The 12500-nt window shown below is 44.8% G+C and overlaps 2 protein-coding genes across 2 annotated transcripts in view; both read right to left on the bottom strand.

Moving 5' to 3' along the window:
• LOC123481569 overlaps positions 1-3257 on the bottom strand; it is a 3541-nt gene extending 284 nt beyond the window's left edge. The window contains exons 1-3 of the mRNA XM_045206062.1: positions 3047-3257; positions 1829-2089; positions 662-922 (exon numbers count right to left, since the gene is read on the bottom strand). Of these exons, the coding sequence (XP_045061997.1) occupies positions 662-922; positions 1829-2089; positions 3047-3257 (733 nt within the window). The remainder of the gene's footprint in view (positions 1-661; positions 923-1828; positions 2090-3046) is intronic.
• Positions 3258-3264: 7 nt separating this feature from the next.
• Positions 3265-11330, bottom strand: LOC121534474. The gene is made up of 8 exons (XM_041841067.1): positions 11257-11330; positions 10100-10360; positions 8863-9123; positions 7650-7910; positions 6526-6786; positions 5414-5674; positions 4247-4507; positions 3265-3269 (listed from the first exon to the last, which is right to left on the bottom strand). Exons 2-8 carry the CDS (start codon positions 10308-10310, stop codon positions 3265-3267), a joined length of 1521 nt encoding a protein of 506 aa, XP_041697001.1. The 5' UTR covers positions 10311-10360; positions 11257-11330.
• Between the last annotated feature and the right edge of the window lie 1170 nt (positions 11331-12500).

Below are 12500 nucleotides of genomic sequence, written 5' to 3'. Positions count from 1 at the left end.
AGTTTTTCTCACTCTCTCTCCCCCTCCCCATCGCTCTCTCTCTCGCTTACACACACACACACACACACACACACACACACACACACACACACACACACACACACACAGACACCAGTGGAGGCTGCTGAGGGGAGGTTGGCTCATAATAATGGCTGCAATGGTGTCAATTAAATGGTATCAACTACATGGAAACCACGCGTTTAAAGTGGTGTAAAGTACTTAAGTAAAAATTATTTAAAGTACTACTTATGTAGTTTTTTGTGGTTTCTGTACTTTACTTTACTATTTATATTTTTGACTACTTTTACTTTTACTTCACTACATTCCTAAATAAAATTATGTACTTTTTACTCCATAAATGTTTCATGACACCCAACAGAAATCGTTACATTTTGACAGGAAAATTGTTAACTTCACGCACTTAACAAGAGAACATCCCTGGTCATCACTACTGCCTCAGATCTCGCAGACTCACTAAACAAAAATGCTTCATATGTAAATTATGTCTGAGTGTGTGAGTGTGCCGCTGGCTATCCGTCAAAAAAATTATAAACACAATTGTGCCGTCTGGTTTGCTTAATATAACAGATGTAATTTAATTCTAGATCTACAAGATATTCATAACAGACAGATCAGACAGACTCTCTCTCTCTCTTCTCACCTGTTCTGAGTTCAACGTCAGGGCTGGGGTCGCTATGGCAGCCCCTGTCGATGGTAACCACGGTGACAGCGTAGGTCTCGGAGCAGTGCAGGTCGGTGAAGGAACAGTCAGTGGAGTTGGAGCTGCAGGTGTGGGTGTGTCCGTCGTCACCTGTGGCGGTTGCTAGGTACATGTCCGCCCTGGCAACGGCCGACCAGGAGACAGTGCCCATGTTGCCATCACACTGCAGAGACGTTGAAACATTGGTGGGGGGACAAAAACCTGTAGGGAGAGAGACAGAGAGAGAGAGAGAGAGAGAGATAGAGAGAGAGAGAGACAGAGAGAGAGAGAAGGGAGAGAGAAAGGGAGAGACAGAGAGAAGGGAGAGAGAAAGGGAGAGACAGAGAGAAATGAGAGAGAAAGGGAGAGACAGAGAGAAGGGAGAGAGATATAATAAAAGGGGTGAGATGGGAGATCAGAGGAGGTGTTTATGAATGTGGGGACAGAGTAGGGATGTTAGAGGTGGGAGTTTTTCTCACTTTCTCTCCCCCTCCCCATCTCTCTCTCTCTCGCTTACACACACACACACACACACACACACACACACACACACACACACACACACACACACACACAGACACCAGTGGAGGCTGCTGAGGGGAGGTCGGCTCATAATAATGGCTGCAATGGTGTCAATTAAATGGTATCAACTACATGGAAACCACACGTTTAAAGTGGTGTAAAGTACTTAAGTAAAAATGATTTAAAGTACTACTTATGTAGTTTTTTGTGGTTTCTGTACTCTACTTTACTATTAATATTTTGGACTACTTTTACTTTTACTTCACTACATTCCTAAATAAAATTATGTACTTTTTACTCCATACATTTTTCCTGACACCCAACAGAACTCGTTACATTTTGACAGGAAAATTGTTAACTTCACGCACTTATCAAGAGAACATCCATGGTCATCCCTACTGCCTCTGATCTGGCAGACTCACTAAACACAAATGCTTCGTATGTAAATTATGTCTGAGTGTGTGAGTGTGCACCTGGCTATCCGTCAAAAAAATAATAAACACAATTGTGCCGTCTGATTTGCTTAATATAACGGATGTAATTGAGTTCTAGATCTACAAGATATTCATAACAGACAGATCAGAAAGACTCTCTCTCTCTTCTCACCTGTTCTGACTTCAACGTCAGGGCTGGGGTCGCTATGGCAGCCCCTGTCGATGGTAACCACGGTGACAGCGTAGGTCTCGGAGCAGTGCAGGTCGGTGAAGGAACAGTCAGTGGAGTTGGAGCTGCAGGTGTGGGTGTGTCCGTCGTTACCTGTGGCAGTTGCTAGGTACATGTCCGCTCTGGCAACGGCCGTCCAGGAGACAGTGCCCATGTTGCCATCACACTGCAGAGACGTTGAAACATTGGTGGGGGGACAAAAACCTGTAGGGAGAGAGACAGAGAGAGAGAGAGAGAGAGAGAGAGAGAGAGAGAGAGAGAGAGAGAGAGAGAGAGAGAGAGAGAGAGAGAGAGAGAGAGAGAGAGAGAGAGAGAGAGAGAGAGAGAGAGAGAGAGAGAGAGAAAGGGGAGACAGAGAGAAGGGAGAGAGAAAGGGAGAGACAGAGAGAAGGGAGAGAGATATAATATAAGGGGTGAGATGGGAGATCAGAGGAGGTGTTTATGAATGTGGGGACAGAGTAGGGATGTTAGAGGTGGGAGTTTTTCTCACTCTCTCTCCCCCTCCCCATCTCTCTCTCTGCTCGCATACACACACACACACACACACACACACACACACACATACACACACACACACACACACACACACACACACACACACACACACAGACACCAGTGGAGGCTGCTGAGGGGAGGTCGGCTCATAATAATGGCTGCAATGGTGTCAATTAAATGGTATCAACTACATGGAAACCACGCGTTTAAAGTGGTGTAAAGTACTGAAGTAAAAATGATTTAAAGTACTACTTATGTAGTTTTTTGTGGTTTCTGTACTTTACTTTACTATTTATATTTTTGACTACTTTTACTTTTACTTCACTACATTCCTAAATAAAATTATGTACTTTTACTCCATAAATGTTTCATGACACCCAACAGAACTCGTTACATTTTGACAGGAAAATTGTTAACTTCACGCACTTAACAAGAGAACATCCCTGGTCATCACTACTGCCTCAGATCTGGCAGACTCACTAAACACAAATGCTTCATATGTAAATTATGTCTGAGTGTGTGAGTGTGCCGCTGGCTTTCCGTCAAAAAAATTATAAACACAATTGTGCCGTCTGGTTTGCTTAATATAACAGATGTAATTTAATTCTAGATCTACAAGATATTCATAACAGACAGATCAGACAGACTCTCTCTCTCTCTTCTCACCTGTTCTGAGTTCAACGTCAGGGCTGGGGTCGCTATGGCAGCCCCTGTCGATGGTAACCACGGTGACAGCGTAGGTCTCGGAGCAGTGCAGGTCGGTGAAGGAACAGTCAGTGGAGTTGGAGCTGCAGGTGTGGGTGTGTCCGTCGTTACCTGTGGCAGTTGCTAGGTACATGTCCGCTCTGGCAACGGCCGTCCAGGAGACAGGGCCCATGTTGCCATCACACTGCAGAGACGTTGAAACATTGGTGGGGGGACAAAACCTGTAGGGAGAGAGACAGAGAGAGAGAGAGAGAGAGAGAGAGAGAGAGAGAGAGAGAGAGAGAGAGAGAGAGAGAGAGAGAGAGAGAGAGAGAGAGAGAGAGAGAGAGAGAGAGAGAAAGGGGGAGACAGAGAGAAGGGAGAGAGAAAGGGAGAGACAGAGAGAAGGGAGAGAGATATAATATAAGGGGTGAGATGGGAGATCAGAGGAGGTGTTTATGAATGTGGGGACAGAGTAGGGATGTTAGAGGTGGGAGTTTTTCTCACTCTCTCTCCCCCTCCCCATCTCTCTCTCTCTCGCTTACATACACACACACACACACACACACACACACACACACACACACACACACACACACACACACACACACACACACACACACACACAGACACCAGTGGAGGCTGCTGAGGGGAGGTCGGCTCATAATAATGGCTGCAATGGTGTCAATTAAATGGTATCAACTACATGGAAACCACGCGTTTAAAGTGGTGTAAAGTACTGAAGTAAAAATGATTTAAAGTACTACTTATGTAGTTTTTTGTGGTTTCTGTACTTTACTTTACTATTTATATTTTTGACTACTTTTACTTTTACTTCACTACATTCCTAAATAAAATTATGTACTTTTTACTCCATAAATGTTTCATGACACCCAACAGAACTCGTTACATTTTGACAGGAAAATTGTTAACTTCACGCACTTAACAAGAGAACATCCCTGGTCATCACTACTGCCTCAGATCTGGCAGACTCACTAAACACAAATGCTTCATATGTAAATTATGTCTGAGTGTGTGAGTGTGCCGCTGGCTTTCCGTCAAAAAAATTATAAACACAATTGTGCCGTCTGGTTTGCTTAATATAACAGATGTAATTTAATTCTAGATCTACAAGATATTCATAACAGACAGATCAGACAGACTCTCTCTCTCTCTTCTCACCTGTTCTGAGTTCAATGTCAGGGCTGGGGTCGCTATGGCAGCCCCTGTCGATGGTAACCACGTTGACAGCGTAGGTCTCGGAGCAGTGCAGGTCGGTGAAGGAACAGTCAGTGGAGTTGGAGCTGCAGGTGTGGGTGTGTCCGTCGTCAGCTGTGGCGGTTGCTAGGTACATGTCTGCCCTGGCAACGGCCGACCAGGAGACAGTGCCCATGTTGCCATCACACTGCAGAGACGTTGAAACATTGGTGGGGGGACAAAAACCTGTAGGGAGAGAGAAAGAGAGAGAGGGAGAGAGAGAGAGAGAGAGAGAGAGAGAGAGAGAGAGAGAGAGAGAGAGAGAGAGAGAGAGAGAGAGAGAGAGAGAAGGGAGAGAGAAAGGGAGAGACAGAGAGAAGGGAGAGAGAAAGGGAGAGACAGAGAGAAGGGAGAGAGATATAATAAAAGGGGTGAGATGGAAGATCAGAGGAGGTGTTTATGAATGTGGGGACAGAGTAGGGATGTTAGAGGTGGGAGTTTTTCTCACTCTCTCTCCCCCTCCCCATCTCTCTCTCTCTCGCTTACACACACACACACACACACACACACACACAGAAACACACACACACACACACACAGACACCAGTGGAGGCTGCTGAGGGGAGGTCGGCTCATAATAATGGCTGCAATGGTGTCAATTAAATGGTATCAACTACATGGAAACCACGCGTTTAAAGTGGTGTAAAGTACTGAAGTAAAAATGATTTAAAGTACTACTTATGTAGTTTTTTGTGGTTTCTGTACTTTACTTTACTATTTATATTTTTGACTACTTTTACTTTTACTTCACTACATTCCTAAATAAAATTATGTACTTTTACTCCATAAATGTTTCATGACACCCAACAGAACTCATTACATTTTGACAGGAAAATTGTTAACTTCACGCACTTAACAAGAGAACATCCCTGGTCATCACTACTGCCTCAGATCTGGCAGACTCACTAAACACAAATGCTTCATATGTAAATTATGTCTGAGTGTGTGAGTGTGCCGCTGGCTTTCCGTCAAAAAAATTATAAACACAATTGTGCCGTCTGGTTTGCTTAATATAACAGATGTAATTTAATTCTAGATCTAAAAGATATTCATAACAGACAGATCAGACAGACTCTCTCTCTATCTTCTCACCTGTTCTGAGTTCAACGTCAGGGCTGGGGTCGCTATGGCAGCCCCTGTCGATGGTAACCACGGTGACAGCGTAGGTCTCGGAGCAGTGCAGGTCGGTGAAGGAACAGTCAGTGGAGTTGGAGCTGCAGGTGTGGGTGTGTCCGTTGTCACCTGTGGCGGTTGCTAGGTACATGTCCGCCCTGGCAACGGCCGACCAGGAGACAGTGCCCATGTTGCCATCACACTGCAGAGACGTTGAAACATTGGTGGGGGGACAAAAACCTGTAGGGAGAGAGAAAGAGAGAGAGGGAGAGAGATAGAGAGAGAGAGAGAGAGAGAGAGAGGAGAGAGAAAGGGAGAGACAGAGAGAATGGAGAGAGAAAGGGAGAGACAGAGAGAAGGGAGAGAGATATAATAAAAGGGGTGAGATGGGAGATCAGAGGAGGTGTTTATGAATGTGGGGACAGAGTAGGGATGTTAGAGGTGGGAGTTTTTCTCACTCTCTCTCCCCCTCCCCATCTCTCTCTCTCTCACACACACACACACACACACACACAGAAACACACACACACACACACACAGACACCAGTGGAGGCTGCTGAGGGGAGGTCGGCTCATAATAATGGCTGCAATGGTGTCAATTAAATGGTATCAACTACATGGAAACCACGCGTTTAAAGTGGTGTAAAGTACTTAAGTAAAAATGATTTAAAGTACTACTTATGTAGTTTTTTGTGGTTTCTGTACTTTACTTTACTATTAATATTTTGGACTACTTTTACTTTTACTTCACTACATTCCTAAATAAAATTATGTACTTTTTACTCCATACATTTTTCCTGACACCCAACAGAACTCGTTACATTTTGACAGGAAAATTGTTAACTTCACGCACTTATCAAGAGAACATCCCTGGTCATCCCTACTGCCTCTGATCTGGCAGACTCACTAAACACAAATGCTTCGTATGTAAATTATGTCTGAGTGTGTGAGTGTGCACCTGGCTATCCGTCAAAAAAATAATAAACACAATTGTGCCGTCTGGTTTGCTTAATATAACGGATGTAATTGAGTTCTAGATCTACAAGATATTCATAACAGACAGATCAGAAAGACTCTCTCTCTCTTCTCACCTGTTCTGACTTCAACGTCAGGGCTGGGGTCGCTATGGCAGCCCCTGTCGATGGTAACCACGGTGACAGCGTAGGTCTCGGAGCAGTGCAGGTCGGTGAAGGAACAGTCAGTGGAGTTGGAGCTGCAGGTGTGGGTGTGTCCGTCGTCACCTGTGGCGGTTGCTAGGTACATGTCCGCCCTGGCAACGGCCGACCAGGAGACAGTGCCCATGTTGCCATCACACTGCAGAGACGTTGAAACATTGGTGGGGGGACAAAAACCTGTAGGGAGAGAGAAAGAGAGAGAGGGAGAGAGATAGAGAGAGAGAGAGAGAGAGAGAGAGAGAGGAGAGAGAAAGGGAGAGACAGAGAGAAGGGAGAGAGAAAGGGAGAGACAGAGAGAAGGGAGAGAGATATAATAAAAGGGGTGAGATGGGAGATCAGAGGAGGTGTTTATGAATGTGGGGACAGAGTAGGGATGTTAGAGGTGGGAGTTTTTCTCACTCTCTCTCCCCCTCCCCATCTCTCTCTCTCTCGCTTACACACACACACACACACACACACACAGAAACACACACACACACACACACACAGACACCAGTGGAGGCTGCTGAGGGGAGGTCGGCTCATAATAATGGCTGCAATGGTGTCAATTAAATGGTATCAACTACATGGAAACCACGCGTTTAAAGTGGTGTAAAGTACTTAAGTAAAAATGATTTAAAGTACTACTTATGTAGTTTTTTGTGGTTTCTGTACTTTACTTTACTATTAATATTTTGGACTACTTTTACTTTTACTTCACTACATTCCTAAATAAAATTATGTACTTTTTACTCCATACATTTTTCCTGACACCCAACAGAACTCGTTACATTTTGACAGGAAAATTGTTAACTTCACGCACTTATCAAGAGAACATCCCTGGTCATCCCTACTGCCTCTGATCTGGCAGACTCACTAAACACAAATGCTTCGTATGTAAATTATGTCTGAGTGTGTGAGTGTGCACCTGGCTATCCGTCAAAAAAATAATAAACACAATTGTGTCGTCTGGTTTGCTTAATATAACGGATGTAATTGAGTTCTAGATCTACAAGATATTCATAACAGACAGATCAGAAAGACTCTCTCTCTCTTCTCACCTGTTCTGACTTCAACGTCAGGGCTGGGGTCGCTATGGCAGCCCCTGTCGATGGTAACCACGGTGACAGCGTAGGTCTCGGAGCAGTGCAGGTCGGTGAAGGAACAGTCAGTGGAGTTGGAGCTGCAGGTGTGGGTGTGTCCGTCGTTACCTGTGGCAGTTGCTAGGTACATGTCCGCTCTGGCAACGGCCGTCCAGGAGACAGTGCCCATGTTGCCATCACACTGCAGAGACGTTGAAACATTGGTGGGGGGACAAAAACCTGTAGGGAGAGAGACAGAGAGAGAGAGAGAGAGAGAGAGAGAGAGAGAGAGAGAGAGAGAGAGAGAGAGAGAGAGAGAGAGAGAGAGAGAGAGAGAGAGAGAGAGAGAGAGAGAGAAAGGGGGAGACAGAGAGAAGGGAGAGAGAAAGGGAGAGACAGAGAGAAGGGAGAGAGATATAATATAAGGGGTGAGATGGAAGATCAGAGGAGGTGTTTATGAATGTGGGGACAGAGTAGGGATGTTAGAGGTGGGAGTTTTTCTCACTCTCTCTCCCCCTCCCCATCTCTCTCTCTCTCGCTTACACACACACACACACACACACACACACACACACACACACACACACACACACACACACACACACACACACACACACACACACACACACACACACACACAGACACCAGTGGAGGCTGCTGAGGGGAGGTCGGCTCATAATAATGGCTGCAATGGTGTCAATTAAATGGTATCAACTACATGGAAACCACGCATTTAAAGTGGTGTAAAGTACTTAAGTAAAAATGATTTAAAGTACTACTTATGTAGTTTTTTGTGGTTTCTGTACTTTACTTTACTATTAATATTTTGGACTACTTTTACTTTTACTTCACTACATTCCTAAATAAAATTATGTACTTTTTACTCCATACATTTTTCCTGACACCCAACAGAACTCGTTACATTTTGACAGGAAAATTGTTAACTTCACGCACTTATCAAGAGAACATCCCTGGTCATCCCTACTGCCTCTGATCTGGCAGACTCACTAAACACAAATGCTTCGTATGTAAATTATGTCTGAGTGTGTGAGTGTGCACCTGGCTATCCGTCAAAAAAATAATAAACACAATTGTGCCGTCTGGTTTGCTTAATATAACGGATGTAATTGAGTTCTAGATCTACAAGATATTCATAACAGACAGATCAGAAAGACTCTCTCTCTCTTTTCACCTGTTCTGACTTCAACGTCAGGGCTGGGGTCGCTATGGCAGCCCCTGTCGATGGTAACCACGGTGACAGCGTAGGTCTCGGAGCAGTGCAGGTCGGTGAAGGAACAGTCAGTGGAGTTGGAGCTGCAGGTGTGGGTGTGTCCGTCGTTACCTGTGGCAGTTGCTAGGTACATGTCCGCTCTGGCAACGGCCGTCCAGGAGACAGTGCCCATGTTGCCATCACACTGCAGAGACGTTGAAACATTGGTGGGGGGACAAAAACCTGTAGGGAGAGAGACAGAGAGAGAGAGAGAGAGAGAGAGAGAGAGAGAGAGAGAGAGAGAGAGAGAGAGAGAGAGAGAGAGAGAGAGAGAGAGAGAGAGAGAGAGAGAGAGAGAGAGAGAGAGAGAGAGAGAGAGAGAGAGAGAGAGAGAGAGAGAGAAAGGGGGAGACAGAGAGAAGGGAGAGAGAAAGGGAGAGACAGAGAGAAGGGAGAGAGATATAATATAAGGGGTGAGATGGAAGATCAGAGGAGGTGTTTATGAATGTGGGGACAGAGTAGGGATGTTAGAGGTGGGAGTTTTTCTCACTCTCTCTCCCCCTCCCCATCTCTCTCTCTCTCGCTTACACACACACACACACACACACACACACACACACACACACACACACACACACACACACACACACACACACACACACACACAGACACCAGTGGAGGCTGCTGAGGGGAGGTCGGCTCATAATAATGGCTGCAATGGTGTCAATTAATTGGTATCAACTACATTGAAACCACGCGTTTAAAGTGGTGTAAAGTACTTAAGTAAAAATGATTTAAAGTACTACTTATGTAGTTTTTTGTGGTTTCTGTACTTTACTTTACTATTAATATTTTGGACTACTTTTACTTTTACTTCACTACATTCCTAAATAAAATTATGTACTTTTTACTCCATACATTTTTCCTGACACCCAACAGAACTCGTTACATTTTGACAGGAAAATTGTTAACTTCACGCACTAATCAAAAGAACATCCCTGGTCATCACTACTGCCTCAGATCTGGCAGACTCACTAAACACAAATTCTTTGTAAGTAAATTATGTCTGAGTGTGTGAGTGTGCCGCTGGCTATCCGTCAAAAAAATTATAAACAAAATTGTGCCGTCTGGTTTGCTTAATATAACGGATGTAATTGAGTTCTAGATCTACAAGATATTCATAACAGACAGATCAGACAGACTCTCTCTCTCTTCTCACCTGTTCTGAGTTCAACGTCAGGGCTGGGGTCGCTATGGCAGCCCCTGTCGATGGTAACCACGGTGACAGCGTAGATCTCGGAGCAGAGCAGGTCGGTGAAGGAACAGTCAGTGGAGTTGGAGCTGCAGGTGTGGGTGTGTCCGTCGTTACCTGTGGCAGTTGCTAGGTACATGTCCGCCCTGGCAACGGCCGCCCAGGAGACAGTGCCCATGTTGCCATCACACTGCAGAGACGTTGAAACATTGGTGGGGGGACAAAAACCTGTAGGGAGAGAGAAAGAGAGAGAGGGAGAGAGAGAGAGGGAGAGAGAGAGAGAGAGAAAGGGAGAGACAGAGAGAAGGGAGAGAGAAAGGGAGAGACAGAGAGAAGGGAGAGAGATATAATATAAGGGTTGAGATGGGAGATCAGAGGAGGTGTTTATGGATGTGGTGACAGAGTAGGGATGTTAGAGGTGGGAGTTTTTCTCACTCTCTCTCCCCCTCCCCATCTCTCTCTCTCTCGCTTACACACACACACACACACACACACACACACACACACACACACACACACACACACACACACACACACACACACACACAAACACACACACACACACACACACAGACACCAGTGGAGGCTGCTGAGGGGAGGTCGGCTCATAATAATGGCTGCAATGGTGTCAATTAAATGGTATCAACTACATGGAAACCACGCGTTTAAAGTGGTGTAAAGTACTTAAGTAAAAATGATTTAAAGTACTACTTATGTAGTTTTTTGTGGTTTCTGTACTTTACTTTACTATTTATATTTTTGACTACTTTTACTTTTACTTCACTACATTCCTAAATAAAATTATGTACTTTTTACTCCTTACATTTTTCCTGACACCCAACAGAACTCGTTACATTTTGACAGGAAAATTGTTAACTTCACGCACTAATCAAAAGAACATCCCTGGTCATCACTACTGCCTCAGATCTGGCAGACTCACTAAACACAAATTCTTTGTAAGTAAATTATGTCTGAGTGTGTGAGTGTGCCGCTGGCTATCCGTCAAAAAAATTATAAACAAAATTGTGCCGTCTGGTTTGCTTAATATAACGGATGTAATTGAGTTCTAGATCTACAAGATATTCATAACAGACAGATCAGACAGACTCTCTCTCTCTTCTCACCTGTTCTGAGTTCAACGTCAGGGCTGGGGTCGCTATGGCAGCCCCTGTCGATGGTAACCACGGTGACAGCGTAGATCTCGGAGCAGTGCAGGTCGGTGAAGGAACAGTCAGTGGAGTTGGAGCTGCAGGTGTGGGTGTGTCCGTCGTTACCTGTGGCAGTTGCTAGGTACATGTCCGCCCTGGCAACGGCCGTCCAGGAGACAGTGCCCATGTTGCCATCACACTGCAGAGACGTTGAAACATTGGTGGGGGGACAAAAACCTGTAGGGAGAGAGAAAGAGAGAGAGGGAGAGAGAGAGAGGGAGAGAGAGAGAGAGAAAGGGAGAGACAGAGAGAAGGGAGAGAGAAAGGGAGAGACAGAGAGAAGGGAGAGAGAAAGGGAGAGAGAGAGAAGGGAGATAGATATAATATAAGGGGTGAGATGTTTATGGATGTGGGGACAGAGTAGGGATGTTAGAGGTGGGATTTTTTCTCACTCTCTCTCCCCCTCCCCATCTCTCTCTCTCTCGCTTACACACACACACACACACACACACACTAACACACACACACACACATACACACACACACACACAGACACCAGTGGAGGCTGCTGAGGGGAGGTCGACTCATAATAATGGCTGCAATGGTGTCAATTAAATGGTATCAACTACATGGAAACCACGCGTTTAAAGTGTTGTAAAGTACTTAAGTAAAAATGATTTAAAGTACTACTTACATAGTTTTTTGTGGTTTCTGTACTTTACTTTACTATTAATATTTTGGACTACTTTTACTTTTACTTCACTACATTCCTAAATAAAATTATGTACTTTTTACTCCATACATTTTTCCTGACACCCAACAGAACTCGTTACATTTTGACAGGAAAATTGTTAACTTCACGCACTAATCAAGAGAACATCCCTGGTCATCACTACTGCCTCAGATCTGGCAGACTCACTAAACACAAATGCTTCGTATGTAAATTATGTCTGAGTGTGTGAGTGTGCCGCTGGCTATCCGTCAAAAAAATTATAAACTCAATTGTGCCGTCTGGTTTGCTTAATTTAACGGATGTAATTGAGTTCTAGATCTAAAAGATATTCATAACAGACAGATCAGACAGACTCTCTCTCTCTTCTCACCTGTTCTGAGTTCAACGTCAGGGCTGGGGTCGCTAAGGCAGCCCCTGTCGATGGTAACCACGGTGACAGCGTAGGTCTCGGAGCAGTGCAGGTCGGTGAAGGAACAGTCAGTGGAGT

The sequence above is a fragment of the Coregonus clupeaformis genome, chromosome 21 (genome assembly GCF_020615455.1).
Source record: "Coregonus clupeaformis isolate EN_2021a chromosome 21, ASM2061545v1, whole genome shotgun sequence".
Taxonomy (NCBI): domain Eukaryota; kingdom Metazoa; phylum Chordata; class Actinopteri; order Salmoniformes; family Salmonidae; genus Coregonus; species Coregonus clupeaformis.
The sequence above is the reverse complement of the archived record's forward strand: the minus strand, read 5'-3'. Positions and strand labels throughout refer to the sequence as shown.

Coding starts and splice junctions, on each gene's coding strand:
- LOC121534474 (XM_041841067.1), bottom strand. CDS start 10,310: ATGGGCACTGTCTCCTGGGCGGCCGTTGCCAGGGCGGACATGTACCTA. Junction 7,911..8,862: donor TGACGTTGAAGTCAGAACAG/GTGAAAAGAGAG, acceptor CTCTCCCTACAG/GTTTTTGTCCCCCCACCAAT. Junction 5,675..6,525: donor TGACGTTGAAGTCAGAACAG/GTGAGAAGAGAG, acceptor CTCTCCCTACAG/GTTTTTGTCCCCCCACCAAT.